Genomic DNA, 17,037 nt, shown 5'->3' on the forward strand with positions numbered 1-17,037 from the left:
CAAGGAATGCGCACTTCAGTTTTATATAACACGTTGAAACATACTTTGATTTCTCGTCGAGAAATAATGAGTAATTTGATCGGATTACTTTGTACTGGTCTGACAGGACACAAGGACGGCTCCAAATATATTTGCATAAACATTTTAAACGATAAAACATCGATATTGTGTATTGTTTATCCCCCATTATAACACGAACGTCTGTCAACCAGTCCACTGTAGCCGTTTTTGTGTCAAACTCCTGTCCTAGAAGTGTCACAGTGGTGATTAGGATGAACACATGCGTCCCCCCTCCCCCTCCCCCCCCCTCCTAAAACCTATTCATAGCATGCGAGTCACATGAAGATACCGTTGTCCCCAATAAATAAACTGTCACGAAATGCTGTTACAAATGACAACGAAAAAAGATGAAAATCTGTTTTTAACCAGCCAGCATCTCTAACACGTCCTTACAATGATATAGTATGATGACGTATTCAGACTTACTGGCTGCATGTCTGGAAACAAACGGATGTTATATCACTTCTACATGCATTGGACTAATTCATTAATGTTTGACCATATGTATACGCACGCAATAAGTATTTGCTGTGACATAAGCATATATACATGTGTGCCAGTTCTTGAATAAGGTGATAAATGGGATGGAGATTTGCTGGTTTTATTGACCATTCCTAAACCTATATTCGAAAGAAGAAAAAAAGAAAATCATTTAGATTTTTTTTGAGCTCTTGATGCTAAATATTCGGTTATCCGGTCCGTCACGATCGTCACATTTTACTAAAGGCTTATCATTAGCAATGTAAATTCAGAAATGTTTCCAGTCAATAAGATTGCACTAACAGAAGACCACTCGGCAATGCAAGCAGTTCTAAATGAAGATAATTAAAATTCATCATTTTCAGGTTCTGAATCTCTCATTAAATTAAAAGGAAATTAATCTATCTTTAAATGAAAACATATATTCAGAGACTAATCGTTAGTTTACAGAACCACGTTTGCAAAGTATGAATAAATCGGCGAACAACAAATTAGTCGAAGCATGACGCAACCAGTCTGATTTTAAACACACTCACGTCATCTGTTCGCTTTGTTGTGTGATAATGTATTCTAGCTACCATGAATATGACAAGACAAAGCAGATACGTGTTGGGTAGATTGATGTGTTTTTTCCAATTCTGAAGTAAACACGCCAAGGAACTAGCATTCAAATGTTACGTACGTACGTGTGTGTGTGTTTGTATGTATATGTGTGTATGCCTATGTGTATGACTGTATGTACATGTGTGTGTGTGTCTGTGTGTGTGTACATGCATGCATGCATTAAGGTACACATATAAATATATCATTACAGCCATATGAAACTGTAACCCAACAACATATTCATGAATTATATACTTTATCAATTAAACCGTCATGAAATGAGCAATAAGGTCAAACGTTTTCCGTCAACATGCGTCACCGACACGTTGCATATTCAATATATATACTCTTTGAACTTACAACGTTCCGCATAACATACTCACGCTTAAGGGGCTAGAAAGGGTAATTATGAATCCAGATTATGTAACTGCCGTTTGCAAATTAATATTTCAGTGAAATAATCAATTGAATTCATCTTAATCGGCATTCCCCTCAGTGCTGAAAGGCTGAGTTTAAATAGCTGATCCAGGTTGTATAGCCTATGGAAATAAGAAGCAATGACATTGAGATTGATGGCCTGTGTGGACCTCGTACATTCCACGAGGATGGCCCGGGACTGCACCTCTACTTGGCCTCACTAGACAGGAAGTCAAACCGCGAGAGGGCGCCGCTACTTTATGACGTCGATGACGTAACAAACACAATCCTGCTTCTCTCTCGGACATACACTACCAGGTGGGTGAGTACACATGCTTTTATACATACCATCTTCTCGAATATTCCTTAGGTTTTTAAAGCGTTCATTTCGGGAAGTAACTGACATGTACATTCTCATTCTGATTTGCAAAAGAAAATATAACGTTAATTCTTTGTCATACAGACGTAATGTTCAGTTATCAAGTCATATCCAATCAAACTGTGGTCTAATGATTTCAACGTACGTTTTATCCTAATAACTTTGTTTTAGTGTATAGTAGTATAATGACACATCTCGGGACGCAGATGACCTCTAACCTTGACCTTTACGCTCGACTGTGTATTAAAACATAACAGACACGTGAATATATAGTATACAGCCAGTCATTCAAAATACTAAATCAGGTTTCATCTCCTTTTCTCCTTTTCTTTTCTCGTAGCAAAGGAGTGAAAGTTTACGATTTGACATGAATGTACCTTGTAACATGTAATGCGAAGGAAATGATTTGCAATAGAGTGAATACGGAACTCATACTGTGAAATAGAAATGGTATATTTAACTTCAACGTATATGTCAGAAAACCTTGCTTCGTTAAAGAAATCAAATAGCGCTGATATGAAACCATAAGGCCTGGGGTTATAATATAGTGGATGTAGAATTTTGCCGACGGGGAGCAAGTTGTTAAGTTATCAATCACCCATTAACCCCTGAACACTTCCGGTTCAGAGGCTAATGTTTGGTACACTCTATAGGACAGTCAAGGTCAAAGAACATGACTCTTTGTTTGGTGACAGCAAAATTTACAAATAACTTGTTGGTATTTTTATTTTATAAAAATGATAATATTCACTTACTAAGGAGAATATGATTGATGGAATTGGACATATAAAGAGCCACTAGTTGTATTTGGTATATCTGTAGTTCATTATTACACTTTTTGACTACGTGCAAAACAGTTCGTTCTATCCGTCAGTTCGTTATAAACGTAGTTTACTTAATATTCGGTATGTTCATGATCAGTATATTCGGTCAGTATACTTATGTGTACATAGTTCATCGACTGTAATTAACCTCATACTTTAAAACACATAGTCACCGTGAATTTTAGGAAGTGAATAGCAGCCATTCACTCTGAGAGATGGATGTTTTTGTCAGTTTGAAAGTAAATGACGGATGATTCTGAATGAAAGAAAGTGGAGATATTGTCCGTCATTGTGTCAGGTCATGCATTTCAAGGACGTCTTTGCTCAACTGTGTTCTTTTGTAAGCCATAATACTTTTATATATGGTTCAACTACACCAGTGCTTTGGATTGTTTCTTGAAGAAGAATAAAGTTTAAGGTTCGTCAAATATAATATACACCAAAGTGTGATCGCGGCGAAAAAGAAATAGGTATTCTTTGAGTTACGTACAGATGCCATTCTTGGGGACCTGACTTAAGATGTGTTTTGGCTTCAGCCTTGTAATACGTGGATAGGAGTACTTGAAGTAATTTTGAAGTCAAATCCAGTTTCCTGTGTACCTGGCCTGTCTTTTGCCCAGGGTTTAGATAAAGTTAACAAGGAGCAATGAAGAGAAAATATTCCTTGTAGGTTTATGACCACGATAGATCCAGCTATCTGTGAAATGTTGCATGACATAAAACAACGCACCTCCCTCTCTTTAATGACAATAATGCTTCCAGGATGAAACCACGTGTCGGGTTGTCTGGATGCCTCATGGCGTGTATCCTGCTTTCAGTGGCGAGTCAAAGATCTCGGGAACCATCCGAGCCAGGTATATCTCTAGCTTTTGCATTGTATCTCATAACGTACAGCAAACATTGCTGTCTCAATGAAATATACTTTGATGCAGGAAGAATGTATGGGTGATGTTTAAATATTAAAAGATAGCCTTCACGATACCTTCGGGGCGATTGGGTAGGCTAGTGGTTCGCTCGTCACGCCAAAAGCCCCTCGGGTTGAATTCCCCACATGGGTGGGTTCAATGTATGAAGTCTATGTCTGGTATCTCCCGCCGTGATATAGCTAAACTGTGCGTAAAACCCAACTCACTGACTCACTGAAGATACTTTCACCGTGATAAGGAACCATCGCCTCAACATGAACACTAAGTATTTGTGTGAACCTCCATCAACAATCACAGTCCTTCATTCAAAGTGGAGATTAAGATTTCAGTAATTGTTGTTACAGTTTCTGGTCAGTTTGAAATACAACGCCAGTTTAAACTGCTCATACTGCTTCAGGTACAGTTTTCACACTGGGGAGTGGCTGAGTGAGTGAGTGCTTGTTTAATGCCGCACTCAGCAGGTTTCACGCTATACGATGGCTGCCCGTAAGAAGTCAAGTCAATCCAGAGGATGATATTCTGAGAAATGGTCCAGCTCGAGTTAAGCCTAATAGAAATCTCATGAGCTTGATTGCTGCAGCATCGGCATTTGCTCCTTGTTCAACATTCAGTTAACGCTCCGTTTCAGGTCTCGCAAGGTCAGGGCACCCATCTGCACTTCTGTGTAACGAAATGTGTCAACATAAACCAGTTGTCGAGAAATGCCAGTGTCCGTCCGAGGTCAGGCTGCCTCCAAATCCTTGCCAGGTAATGTAACATGTCAAAGAATACCATGACACTAGTTCATATACATTTGTATCTCTTACATAAATTGCACACTTCCCCATAAGGTTTCGAAAGTATCAACTCGTGAAGTCCGGGGTGGAATAGGCCTTCAGCAACCCATGCTTGCTATAAAAAGCAACTATGCTTGTTGACATCATCTGTTCCCAATTGCCCAGATCGATGCTCATGGTATTGATCACTGGACTGTCTGGTCCGGACTCGATTATTTACAGACCACCGCCATATAGCTGGACTATTGCTGTGTGCGGCGTAAAACTAAACTCACTCACAAACTCGAAAGTATCATATGCTAATAGCAGAAAAGGTTTTATGTAATGACAATGTTTGGATAAGAAAAGAAATCATGACTAATTTGTCAATTAATGTTGGTGGTGTATAGTAAGTGTATAATGATCTAAGTAACAAAATGAACCTTTGAGATGAGCCTACTAACCCACTAACGCCTACGGAGGAAATGGTATCGATTTGTGTTAAGGATGTACTTGTCTCCGAAACCATTCTGTCACTGAATATAATGTATTGAAGCTGATCTTTCTTTTGACGAACCTATACATCTGATATATTACAAAATATCATTGGAGAGCATTGGAGTTCTTCCCATGTGCATGTAACTTAATATGTGATTAAAGCAGGGATACTGTATAATGATGTTCGATCTTTCAACAGAGCAAAAAATGCCGATTTGGCACCCGATGTGTTGCCTTCGAAAAAAGGCCTGTTTGTCTCCCAATACCAAAAGGTAAGAGACAATAAAACTCTTGGTTTGGATTTATCCACGTTATTTACTAACTCATTCATTCATTCATTCATTCATTCATTCATTCATTTTTAATGTGTGTGCGAGTATTCTTGCACAATCCGGTCTGCAACGTGTTTAGAATATTGTTGCTGCACTTCTCATGATCATTTACACGCCACGATATTTTCCTTAACTTGTGCAAGTTCATAAGACACTACAAACAAAAAATATGGGCGCTCCTTAAAATTTGATAGGCATATGCAAACATTATTGTGATGAGATGCAATTTTATGTGTGCTCAATGGGCACTCTAAACATGTTGAAACATACAGTGCAGCAACTGATTTAAGTCTGTCTTCCACGTTCTCTAGACTGTTTGGTTTGGCCGTTTGAATCAAACATGATGCTGGTGTGTTTTATTTATATGTCTTTCTCTGTCTTTGACACTGTTTCCTTCCTTTCACTCAAGCTCAGCTGAATCAGGTACTTCACTGCTAGTTCTAACATGTTATTTAAAGTGCCCATTAAGTACATTTACAAAATAGTATAAATAAACTCTCCACGATTAACTTTATAAATTCTTAACAAATTTTAGGGTGCTACCATATTTTTTGTTATAGATATTGCTTGTCCATTTAATTGTTACATAGGAGTGTTATGAGTGAAAGTTCGTTTGTTATGCATTGACATATATTTTACATATTTTATCTGCTTCTGTTGACATGTTGTGTTCCATGTTGCAGCGTGTTTGCTTCCCCCGATGATAGGTCTTTGCACGGGCAAAATCATCCGCTACTACTTCAACTACAGATCAGGACTCTGCGAACCCTTCGTCTATGGAGGCTGCAGCCCTAACGCCAATAACTTCAGGACTATGTTTGAATGTCAAAAAATGTGTGTGCACATTCAAGGCTGAAGGTGAACTACAGAAGGCACCGGCATTGTGGAATCATCATCAGCATCGTCATCATCTTCGCCAGTCTCACTTCTCTATTCTGTTTTGATGATGGGCCACGATATGGCTGAAATACAGCCGATGCGACCTAAAATTCTAACTTACTTAACATCAATGAAACTCTGATAATAGAAGAATTTATTTAAAGTCTTTAAACATCCACCTTTTCTTTATTCCACGTCGCAGATAATATCGAACGAAACTGTTTAAAGAACGATGTGTTGAGGATAGAGGGTACTGGCTGTGAAACGCTGATATATTTACCACAGTTAATTAAGATGCAATACGCTGGATAACCGGGGTTGTTTTAATACTTGTACCCCTTGCTCTCATAAATGGGTGATACATTTTCCCAAAAAATATTGAACAGATGACTGCAAAGCCAGAATAACAGCCGTGGGAATAAATGACATGAGAAGAGAACCAAGCATTTGCTCAACACTATTTTACCCTAATCAGTGTTACTCAGAAAGTTTCTCTGATATTGGAACAATAACCTTCATTCTGAAATAGTTGGTACCTACGCTAGCGTGCGAAACTTCGCCCAACGACACGAAAGATATGCAAAACAGTATACGTGTATATAATTGCCTGCCAGAAAGTACTGGTTCAAATACCTGGTCGGTTTGAATCTTATAAATCTTAAAAATGAGAATAATGTTTGAGACCGGTATGTAAATGCCGTTGAATTATTCAATTACATCATGAGATTTACATATTAGTAAGTAACAGCGAGAAAATCCTTTCCATATTCATTAGAGATATCTTCTCAAAAATCTTCTCTCGAATTTACGATTCTAGCTGCGTCACTGGCATCACTGTTGAATTGTGATGATACATAAATTTTGCTCTGCTGGTACCACCTGTAACTTTAAGAATCTTGAACTGAAAGGTGAAATAAAATTAAGGCAGCTGATATCATATGATATCATTAGGTTTTCTTATGCTTTGCATATTGTAACTTCTGATCAACCGTGGCATGGCGGCAGTTTAAACCTCTGTGAAAAAAGAGCTTTCGAGAATGGATCTCAAAGTTGTCTGAGTAACACGTATGTATGTTACTGTCTTCTTCAACTTTAATAACGTGGGTTGTTTGGAATTAACAGGTGTTTAGAGTGTATTACTGACAAACTTGATTGTGGGTTCCTTAATAAAATTCGACCTGATTATATCATGTGATCAGGAAATCCTCAATACAGATGTTCTCAAAACTTATGTTAACATCATATCTTGCTTACAAAATTGATGACATTCATCCATGTTCCTTACAAGAACCGAAAATGATTGTTTAATATCACCCATATTATTGTATTATGTATTGAGACCTATGGCCACACACGCATGATGGAAAATATAGAAATGTATTTCTCTATTTGTCAGCAGCATAACAATACCCTCAATAACTGGATAACGTCGGGCTTTAGTCTACACTGATATGTCGAGTAATCCCAGATTGAAACATTAGCATCACTCATTCATTTGAGCAAATTATCTATAGTTTCATTGAAAGTAGACGTCATGTTGTCATGTTTTCAATTAATAGTGTATATACATTTATTAATTTATGAATCGGTCTCTACATGCTTAAATTTGTTTGAAATAGTGCATCCATGTACTAATGAAATAGATGTGATTAACCCAAACAATAAAATATGTGTCAAAATAAACCAAAGAAAGCTTGTTGTCTCTCAATGCATCGACCCGCGCAGACATACTGTATATACAATGTCGAATTATAATTCTTTTCGTAACATTTCCCTTTTTGTGTAGTGTCAACTTACGTAGAATTGACGTTTGGATTTATACTTCTTTCTGTTTTTTCATGAACCATTTTTGCAAAGATGGTAGTACTTTTTATCAAGCATATCAACTATTAAGTAACCCATGTTTGTACAAACAGGAATGACATATACCAACATTATACAAACACGGGTGACAATGTCATGATGGTGGTGAAGTTCAAGCTTTGATCACGTGTTTGGTGAAAGTACCAGCATCTGTACTAATATTTAGAAGAACGCATATTTTCTTGTCCAGCTTCTCGTCATTTACCATAAACTCGATTTGTTTTGTTCCTGTACCAGCTGGAGTTAAAATCACCCGTTTCTTAACTTATCGATAAGACAAGAGAAAAAAGAAACAAATTACAATCAACTGAAGAAAGAGACGTTTCAAGATACAAGATACCTACTCGAAAGCGTTCTTCATCCAATGACAGAATCGTTATCATTCAAAGTTTCAATGACAAATACATGGCAAGTGTGTATGAATCAAACGGTTTCATGAAGATGCAGTCAAAAACTGCGTAATGACATTCTTGTTATCTGAAAAAAGAGGGAAGCTGATATCAACTGAAAGTCCGTGAAACTCTTACATGCAATGTTTACCTTACTAGGGTGTTTGAAGCGTCTAATGACTGAGTTACCTCCCTTTCATCATGCTTAATGCAGTACGAAATTTAGAGTGAATGTGTCCTTTCTTAACGAATGGTCTTGAATGCCCCCAAACAAAAACAAAACACAAATGCACCCTATTACATATACGGAACTTACGGGAATCACACTGTCTCAGTTTTATTCCGTATAAATGCATTAATACAATGTTAACATGTGAACAGAATGAAATTACGGAAAAAGCACCAAACACATGTAACGTCATCGTTCTGTGTTTTTATTGCCATTTTTGCCTTCGAAACCTGCAGAAGATTTATGGAGGGAGTAATATGAAACATGCTCGTGTACTTTGATGGCAAGGAACACGTCTTTGATCATGCAACTCCGCGTGGATTAATCACATTGTCCTTGTCCATCACTGTCTAATCTTTCGCTTGCAATTCACGTCACTAGGCAAAAAGGCGTATTTTGTTAATTTAACTGCTACCTTTTTTAAACTGGTCTCCAATTTTACAGACCAATCGTTGGCTATCGTTACAGTATAAGAGCTGGCTTCGGATACTCTATTAACTGAATATTAATATTAATGTCAGTATGTCGGCCACCTTTGTCGTTCTCATCAGTCAACTGTCAGAGGGAAATTTTCCTTGACATGTTTTTCTTTACCAAATGGTGCATATGGCTTTAAGTCCATATCATTAACAGACAATCTGAGATTCACAAAATAATTTTTTGAAAAAATATCCACGTCAAAATTAGCATTGTCATGGACTTTTGTGTGAATCAGAGGATTTTTCGTTTTCTGAAAAAGTAAAAGTCTAATTCGGGAAAGGATACCAACCCATTTCCGTCTTTCTTCGATACTGACTTCATCAACGTCACGCATCCGGGTACTTTGACGTGGAGGGACCCACTATTACACAAATGATGAAAGACAAAGGATCATTTAGTCCTACCGTTGGAATAAACCTTTGAAATAATGACTTAATGCTTAATGCCACAAATATTGTCGCGAACATATTCGGAGTAAATGTAGTGATTAGGTCATGTTTTACAGAACTTTGACAAGTCTGTGTCAAAGGTCCGGATCGATCTAGTATTCAGAATTTACAGTGAGTGACACACCACAATAAGTGACAGTGAATCTGGAATTTGAACATCGCATACTATGCGTGCCAAGGAGAGCAAATCTGTTCTGGACTTTGTAGCACTTCAGCACCAGGTCACGCTGTGACCTTGGTTAGAATAACCATAACATCGACAGAGCACATAAGATTATATTGAATAGTTCAGTGAGTATATTCTGTAAAAGCAGAAAGATATCTCAGTGTCTATTAGCACTTAAACTCTGGGATTCCTAACCATACTGGCGTTTTCCTGGTACCTCAAAGGGACGTAACTTGGTAACCATTTACAAACATCATCTTCCTGGTTATTTTCAAAACGAAGGTGTGATGTTTTAATGGATTTAGCAGTAGATTCTGCCATTTTATTCAGCCGAATGATTCGAGTACATGAATCGAGATATGATCCTGTGTGGTAAATCTGCAATTATGTATGATTTCTATGATGACTTTACTATTTCTAGGTACAAGTAGCCCTAGGTCCAAGTAGCCACCACAGCGTGCACAAAACATGAACAGTGATTAAAGGTGTTTTTCAACCTTTTTCAACTTTTTTTCAAGTGTAATTATACCATGCAATAAATAGTATTATTCTGTTATATATTCTGCTGTTGAGAGGTCGGTTGTGATGTAGTAGAGAACGTTTGACTGGTAAGTGGACGATCGAGGTAAAGGTGCCACAGTGCCATGATGGCATATACGTTGTTGCTACCTTGTGTGTCCTTCGACTTTAATGGATAAACGCAAGGACTTGTCGCCATTGAGTGTATCTAATGTTGAACGGCATGGCATACCAGCAAAGTAGCGCAATAATACCATACAGAATAGTGAGTGAGTTTAATTTTACGTCTACACTCAGCAATATTCCAGTTATACGGTGGCGGTCTGTAACGAATCGAGTCTAAACCAGACAATCTAGTGATCAACATCATGAACATTGATCTGCGCCATTGGGATACGATGACATATTTCAAACGATGACACATGTCAAAAGTCAGAGCCTGACCACCTTTTCCCGTCAGTCGCCTCTTTCAACAAGCATGAACTACTGTATATACATTCTAACCCGGATTAATCGTGGCGGCCACACACAGATACACGCGTGCTCTTCGTTACGTAAGTGAAACAATTTTGAAGTAGTAGTTCATTTTAACCACGTCATCTAATCATTATCACCTAATCACCGACCTCACCTGTGATTGCTGATTTACCTATAAAGAAGAAATACTCAGATAATTCTTGTTGATGTGTTAATAGGTTTGAGGATGGTGATGACGTCAGTTGTGACGTAAGCGTTAACTAAAGGGTGGACGAAACGAGGATGGAGTTACTACAAGCTTGTTATAACTGTGACATTCGCATCTTTGACGCCACCAAAAGAACAGTGATAATGTAAACCCTCTATTAAGTGTTAATGTAAATCATCAATTAACTGATAATATAAACCATCTATTAAGTGGTAATGTTTTTCTGCGAAGGACAGCTTCACCCACAGCGCAAAATGTATTATTATACCTTCAAAGTCGATGGAAATCGAGTAAACTTACTTTGGGACACAGAATCGTTATTATTCAGCTGTGATGCCCATAAAACCAAGATTTACATCTTCGTCGTCATGCCATTTTGACATTTTTGCATGGATTTATGGAAGAATATGTTACTGACTGGGTACAAAATGTGACGAGGTGTCATTTTATGTAGCTTATGTGTAAAGCGTCGATGAGGCAGTTTCTATACACAATCGTAAACTGTGCACCCCAGTTGCTGGAGGTGTGTTTTGTAGCACAAAGTATACCAGTGGCATAGTAACATCTACTCTAGAGAGCTGGCTCGATTTTACTCGCCTAAGAGGGGTTACTCGACATTTAAGCAACTTAAAGATACATATGGTATACAGGCATTTGATAAACAATAATTGAAAGCACAGTCACTTAAGGAAAACGTGACAATGTGTAAGCTGAAACCTTTTGAGGGTTGGCAGACAACAGAAAAAAAAACCAAAACAGCATTTGCCTGACCATCGACAGTGACAACGTCGGTAGAAGTGTTAATGTAACTACTGTTCACGACAGATTTACATTTATTAAGTGGAAACATGCCCGGTGTTAATCAGCTGATACACCCTAACGCTTGATGTAGAACCATCGTCTCAGTTCAATCCCCAATACTCCAAGATATACAGTCTTTGAATGACAATTGAACCTTTCCCGCAGGGTCTCACCCCTTGGCACTGCTGCGAAGGGTGTAAAGATGGGATTGACCTCCAAATACGCCAATATTGAGCGCAAATGTGAGGCCAAATTGTCATCATGTGTGGTAGCTTATTGATGAATTGTCCACAGTTAATATTTCCGATATCGCCTGCAATCCCCAGCTTTCCACTCACAGATTTGATGAACGACTTGAGCCATGTAGAGCCTACAGTCCCTTCAGCTCCACTGGCGCGGCATGGTTCGACGAGGGCAACACAAGCCTCAGTTGATGCACTCGGGTCGAAAATCCTGTCTGCAGTTAGACTGTGGTAATGACACCAGAGTTAATTATCGTGATTGTCATTAGATGGGGACCAGTCACATATGTGAATACGAAAATAGGCATTTTACGTAAAGGGTTCGTTTATGCTGCAACAGCCCATAATTATTGTTACAGAGGTAATGTCGTGAGAGTAGGCTTGATCTATGTTAGGATTGTGTGATAATGAAGAAAATGACCATTCCACTGCTATATCTGTTTCGTTGAGATGTAATATGAAAGATTCACAGAACAAAGTTTATTGAATTGAAGGATTTCATCAAGATCACTCGAAGGACATCTTTCTAAGACCCAATGTTGGTAGTATAGCAGAAATGTGGAGATGTAATGGTAACTATCGACTGGATAGTGACTGGATAGTGACTGGATGTTACACGGAATGTATGATTGTGATTGGGTGGTCGTTGATGAGTTAGTGAGTTAGTATTTAACGTCACATCGTCAGTATTTCAGCCAAATCGTGACGAGAACATTTAAAACTGAAATGCATTATCTGTATATTATAAAACCCCGTCGACGAAGGACAGTCAAACAACTAGAAAATCACAATTATAATTAAAAGTAGCGTGGAAAGTTAAAACTAACATCACTATTTTGACAATGCAGTATAAAAACAGGCTATAGATCGCCAACAACAGAATATAGATCACCAGATTGGGGTCCATGGGGACGTACAGTACCTTTGCTACCTGCATGGACCCTAGTTGGGTTTGCACCATCCCCTCAGGTGCGGGTGATTGTAGGAAATGTTAGCCACACTTAAAACACAAGAACACTATGTCTAAAAATCTTGGTAAGTTTAAATGTGCTTCATATGTTTTGGGACTTACTTACGGATGGTTGGTCTGGATGTTGGATGGCGATTGGATGGTTTACTTAGCGTTGGGTGACAACAGTGGGTGTTGTACGGTTACTAGGGGGTATACTGAATGTCGGATGGTGATTGGATAACTGCAGTTTGTGTTGGAATGTCATTGCACGGTTTAGTGTACGTCCCTCCTCACTGGACTGTCCCAACACTGCATGTTGAATGGATATCGGAGGGTTTTACTGGATGTCAATGATGGTCATACTGAATCTCAGATGGTGACTGGATGTTCATGGGTAACGTTGGATGGTGTTTTGGATGGTTTTATTTGAGGTCGAATGCTCATACAGATGTCAGTAGGATTTACTGGATATTAAATGGTCTTACTGAATGCCATATTTTCTTAATGGATAATGGCTCGTTCCACTGTATATCGGATAGGTTTACTGGATATCAGATGGTCTTACTGAATATCGGATGGTCTTACTGGATATCAGATGGTCTTACTGGATATCAGATGGTCTTACTGGGTTCTAGATGGTGACTTGATGATGTTACTAGAGGTTGGACAGTGTTCGGGTGGTACAATTGTATGTTTAACAGTGACCAGATGGTCTAACACGATTTCGAACTGTCTCACGGGATGTTAGATGATGACTAAATGGCCATACTCAAAGTTGGATAAAGTCAAATGCTGGATGACCAAATGTGTGCTGAAAGTTGACGTGATGGCTGGTTGTCGTATATGGATGGTGATTGGACTGTGCTTCGACCTGTCCATCCTGATTTGCTTTGAAGCGGTAACGAAGGCGCCCAGTAATTGATTACAGTTTAATAAATACAAAATCACTGCCCTTAAGAACACTTTGCTTAATGAGTGTGGTGATTCCTTATGTGTAGTGAACGACAGAGCCGATTTACATTGACAGTCATGCAAACTAATTAGACACATGGCGCTGTTTGTTCTGGGTACTGCGGTTCAATCTGTTTAACGTAGCTTTGGAGACGTGACCTACAGCAGATATATGTGGTAGCATTTTGATAATGCGTTGTCGTCCGGTCTAGACATTGCCAATCTCTGCACACATCATACCAGTATTCTGTCGTTTTCAGCTGACAAATTACAACCGAGGAACATCGGCTATCTATACCAGTCATTTCAAGTTAGACGAGCAGTGCTGATGGGGAGCGATAAGCTATATATCTCGCCAGTGAAGCCTGTCATTGATATATGGCTCCAGGACGTCTCCACACAATTTGCCCACCTACCCTAGGCACGTTTCAGTACCACGTTGATGAGAACTGAACCGTTTAATCAGGAAGGCTATTTTGGGTTCCTACAGTTATTCAATAGATAGAACACATGGAGATACAGGTCACATTCTGTCAACCTGTCAATGTGGAGAAATATGCCTGACAATAAGAATAATGACGTTTTCATTTCAAATTCTCAAGGCGCTGCACAAACCTCTACATCACTTCTGGAAGACGTGTCAGAACCCACATGTTTAAATTCATCAATGCGGGATAATGGGTGTTGTGTTATGTCTTAAGTATGTTATTTGATTGCTGTTTGCGATTAGCAAATATTTAATCTTTATGGCAGCGGTCTGTAAATAATCAGGACCAGACAATCCGGTGACCAGCATCTTAAGCATCCATCTGCTAAGCTGGGATACAATGGCCTGGGTCAAACAAGTCAGCAAGGATTACCATTTGATCCCGTTGATCGCCTCTTACGACAAGCATGGGTTACCGAAAATCAATATTACTCCGAATCTCCATGGGTCTATGCCCCATGTAAGCAATATATGAAAATACCAATACCAAATAGAAATGATTAACGCTAATGAGGATCAAGTGTTCAAGACGTCTAAAGACCACAATCACTGAGTTCTCTCAGATACATGAGTTCAAATATAGGTTTCTCACTGATAACGTTTCTATTAGTGGACTGGTGTACATTTCAAACGCCGGAGACCTGCATCGCTTTCTTTTCTTTATCGAGATGACACGCCGTGATATGACTGAAATGCTGTTTGGAGAGGCGCTGAGCAGAACTCGATCAATTCAGCACATGAAACAGCGCTGATTACACGTTCCTTGAGATGGACGATAAGCAAACTGATGAAGACAGGCAGCATTACTTGCTTTGGTGCGTCCCACAAACACGGACTGCCTCTCGTATTCTTGGATCCGGATTCGACCTAATTGTAATGCGAACTCATCACCTGAGGTTTCTGTGAGACGCAACTCTGCACCCCGCCTCTAACACACATACAGTAACATACACGATACTTAATACACTGAACAGGAAAAGAAGCGCAATTTCCGAATATACTTAAATCTCGTAAAAGTAGGCGTTCATGTTTATGTCTTCTATTGAAAAACGTGACTTGAATTGCGTTTCTGTTGCTGTTCAGTATACTTTGTTGGAAACACGAAATGAAAATAAGTAACATGGTGGCAAACCACCAAGTAGTTTTAAACAATAACGACAACAACAACAACAACAAACAGCAACAAAATCACACTCTCCTCAAATCTTGGTCCATTGCAAGATGCCAGATTCCAATTATTGTCACATCTAAATGTTTAGAAATCATGAATATATCCACTTAATCTTCCACATCGATATTAGCCGTCACAAACACATGCACAGGCAAGCCAACAGACCATCAGTTGAGAACATCGGACTCCACACCTGCTGCCAACACCAATGTTCTGGAAATTGTTTGTAAATGTCTACTGGAAATAAGCCTATCGCTCATTTAAAGTTTCTAATGTCCAGTGCATGTTTCTATTTTGGAACCAGGATGTCTTTTTGCGTTTAGCAATGGAAGAGGTACTGAGTATTCCCTAGGCCAACCAAACCAAAGCTGGCTGCAGTATATTGTTCCCGTGTTGCCAGATTCAAGTCGTGTATCAATGCTAGTTTGTGACATCCCCTGGCGCCCTTGCAGTAACACTCTAGGTACACCTGCACCGATGTCTGGAGCTCCGCAGTGTGCTTCCAATAATTTGACAAATCAAGCATTTGTTGGAAATGAGCTACAACTCAAGTTTACATAGAATGAACATGAACGCACTCATGCATATAATACTCGCTGGTGGCGTGAAGAGAATGTCTGAGACAGAATATGTTTTATGTCACATAAGAGAAAATTCCTATATTTACTGAAAATACAACGCTTCTCCGTTAAATCAATCAATGTTGATCTCGGTCATTTGCCATTAACATTCTATATGTAGACATTCTATATGCTACATACACATTATGTTGTTTCGGTAGTGTTCGTTACATCATACCTACATAATGTTTGTTCCAGTTTACAAATACATGAACGTGATAATTATATATTACCTTTTACATCTATTTATATGCATCTATTTTACACAAACTGAACATGGTCAATATATCTAGTACATGTTATGTGATTTATATCCAACGGGCGCAAAAACGCAATGCTATCCCTGTGTACACGTCAGATCATTAAAAATAAACAAGCTCTTTACATTGATCAGCGGGTGAATATTAGACTTAACTTCAAACAGTGAAAAGCAGCGCCTTAGTGAGTGAGTTTAGTTTTACGCCGCACATAGCAATATTCAAGCTATATGTCGGCGGTCTGTAAATAACCGAGTCTGGACCAGACAATCCAGCGATCAACAGCATGAGCATCGATCTGGGCAATGGGGAACCGATGACATGTGTCAACCAAGTCAGCGAGTCTCACCACTCGGTCCCGGTAGTCGTCTCCTACGACAAGCATAGTCGTGTTTTGTGGCGAGCTTTTGCGTCTTTTGCTGAAAACCTATTTTACCCCGAACCTTCGTGGGTCGGAAGCGTTATATCTAATGTGTGCATTACTTGATATACACAGGTGAAGGCGTTTGCATTTTGTTCTCTCAGTACAATGTAGTCACTTCGGGGTTTTACGAAGCGCTAGCTCTGTTACTCCCCTAAAACCAACATGCCAAGCAATGCTGCTGAAGAAGCACTGTTCATGT

General features: G+C 39.0%; 1 protein-coding gene across 1 annotated transcript; it reads left to right on the top strand.

Moving 5' to 3' along the window:
- Positions 1-1,684: 1,684 nt before the first annotated feature.
- LOC137295213 (uncharacterized) lies at positions 1,685-7,807 on the top strand. The gene is made up of 5 exons (XM_067826533.1): positions 1,685-1,878; positions 3,526-3,617; positions 4,318-4,436; positions 5,142-5,214; positions 5,958-7,807. The coding sequence occupies exons 1-5, from the start codon at positions 1,685-1,687 to the stop codon at positions 6,128-6,130; spliced, it is 651 nt and encodes a 216-aa protein (XP_067682634.1). The 3' UTR covers positions 6,131-7,807.
- Positions 7,808-17,037: the final 9,230 nt, after the last annotated feature.

The sequence above is a fragment of the Haliotis asinina genome, chromosome 8 (assembly GCF_037392515.1).
Source record: "Haliotis asinina isolate JCU_RB_2024 chromosome 8, JCU_Hal_asi_v2, whole genome shotgun sequence".
NCBI classification, from domain to species: Eukaryota; Metazoa; Mollusca; class Gastropoda; order Lepetellida; family Haliotidae; genus Haliotis; species Haliotis asinina.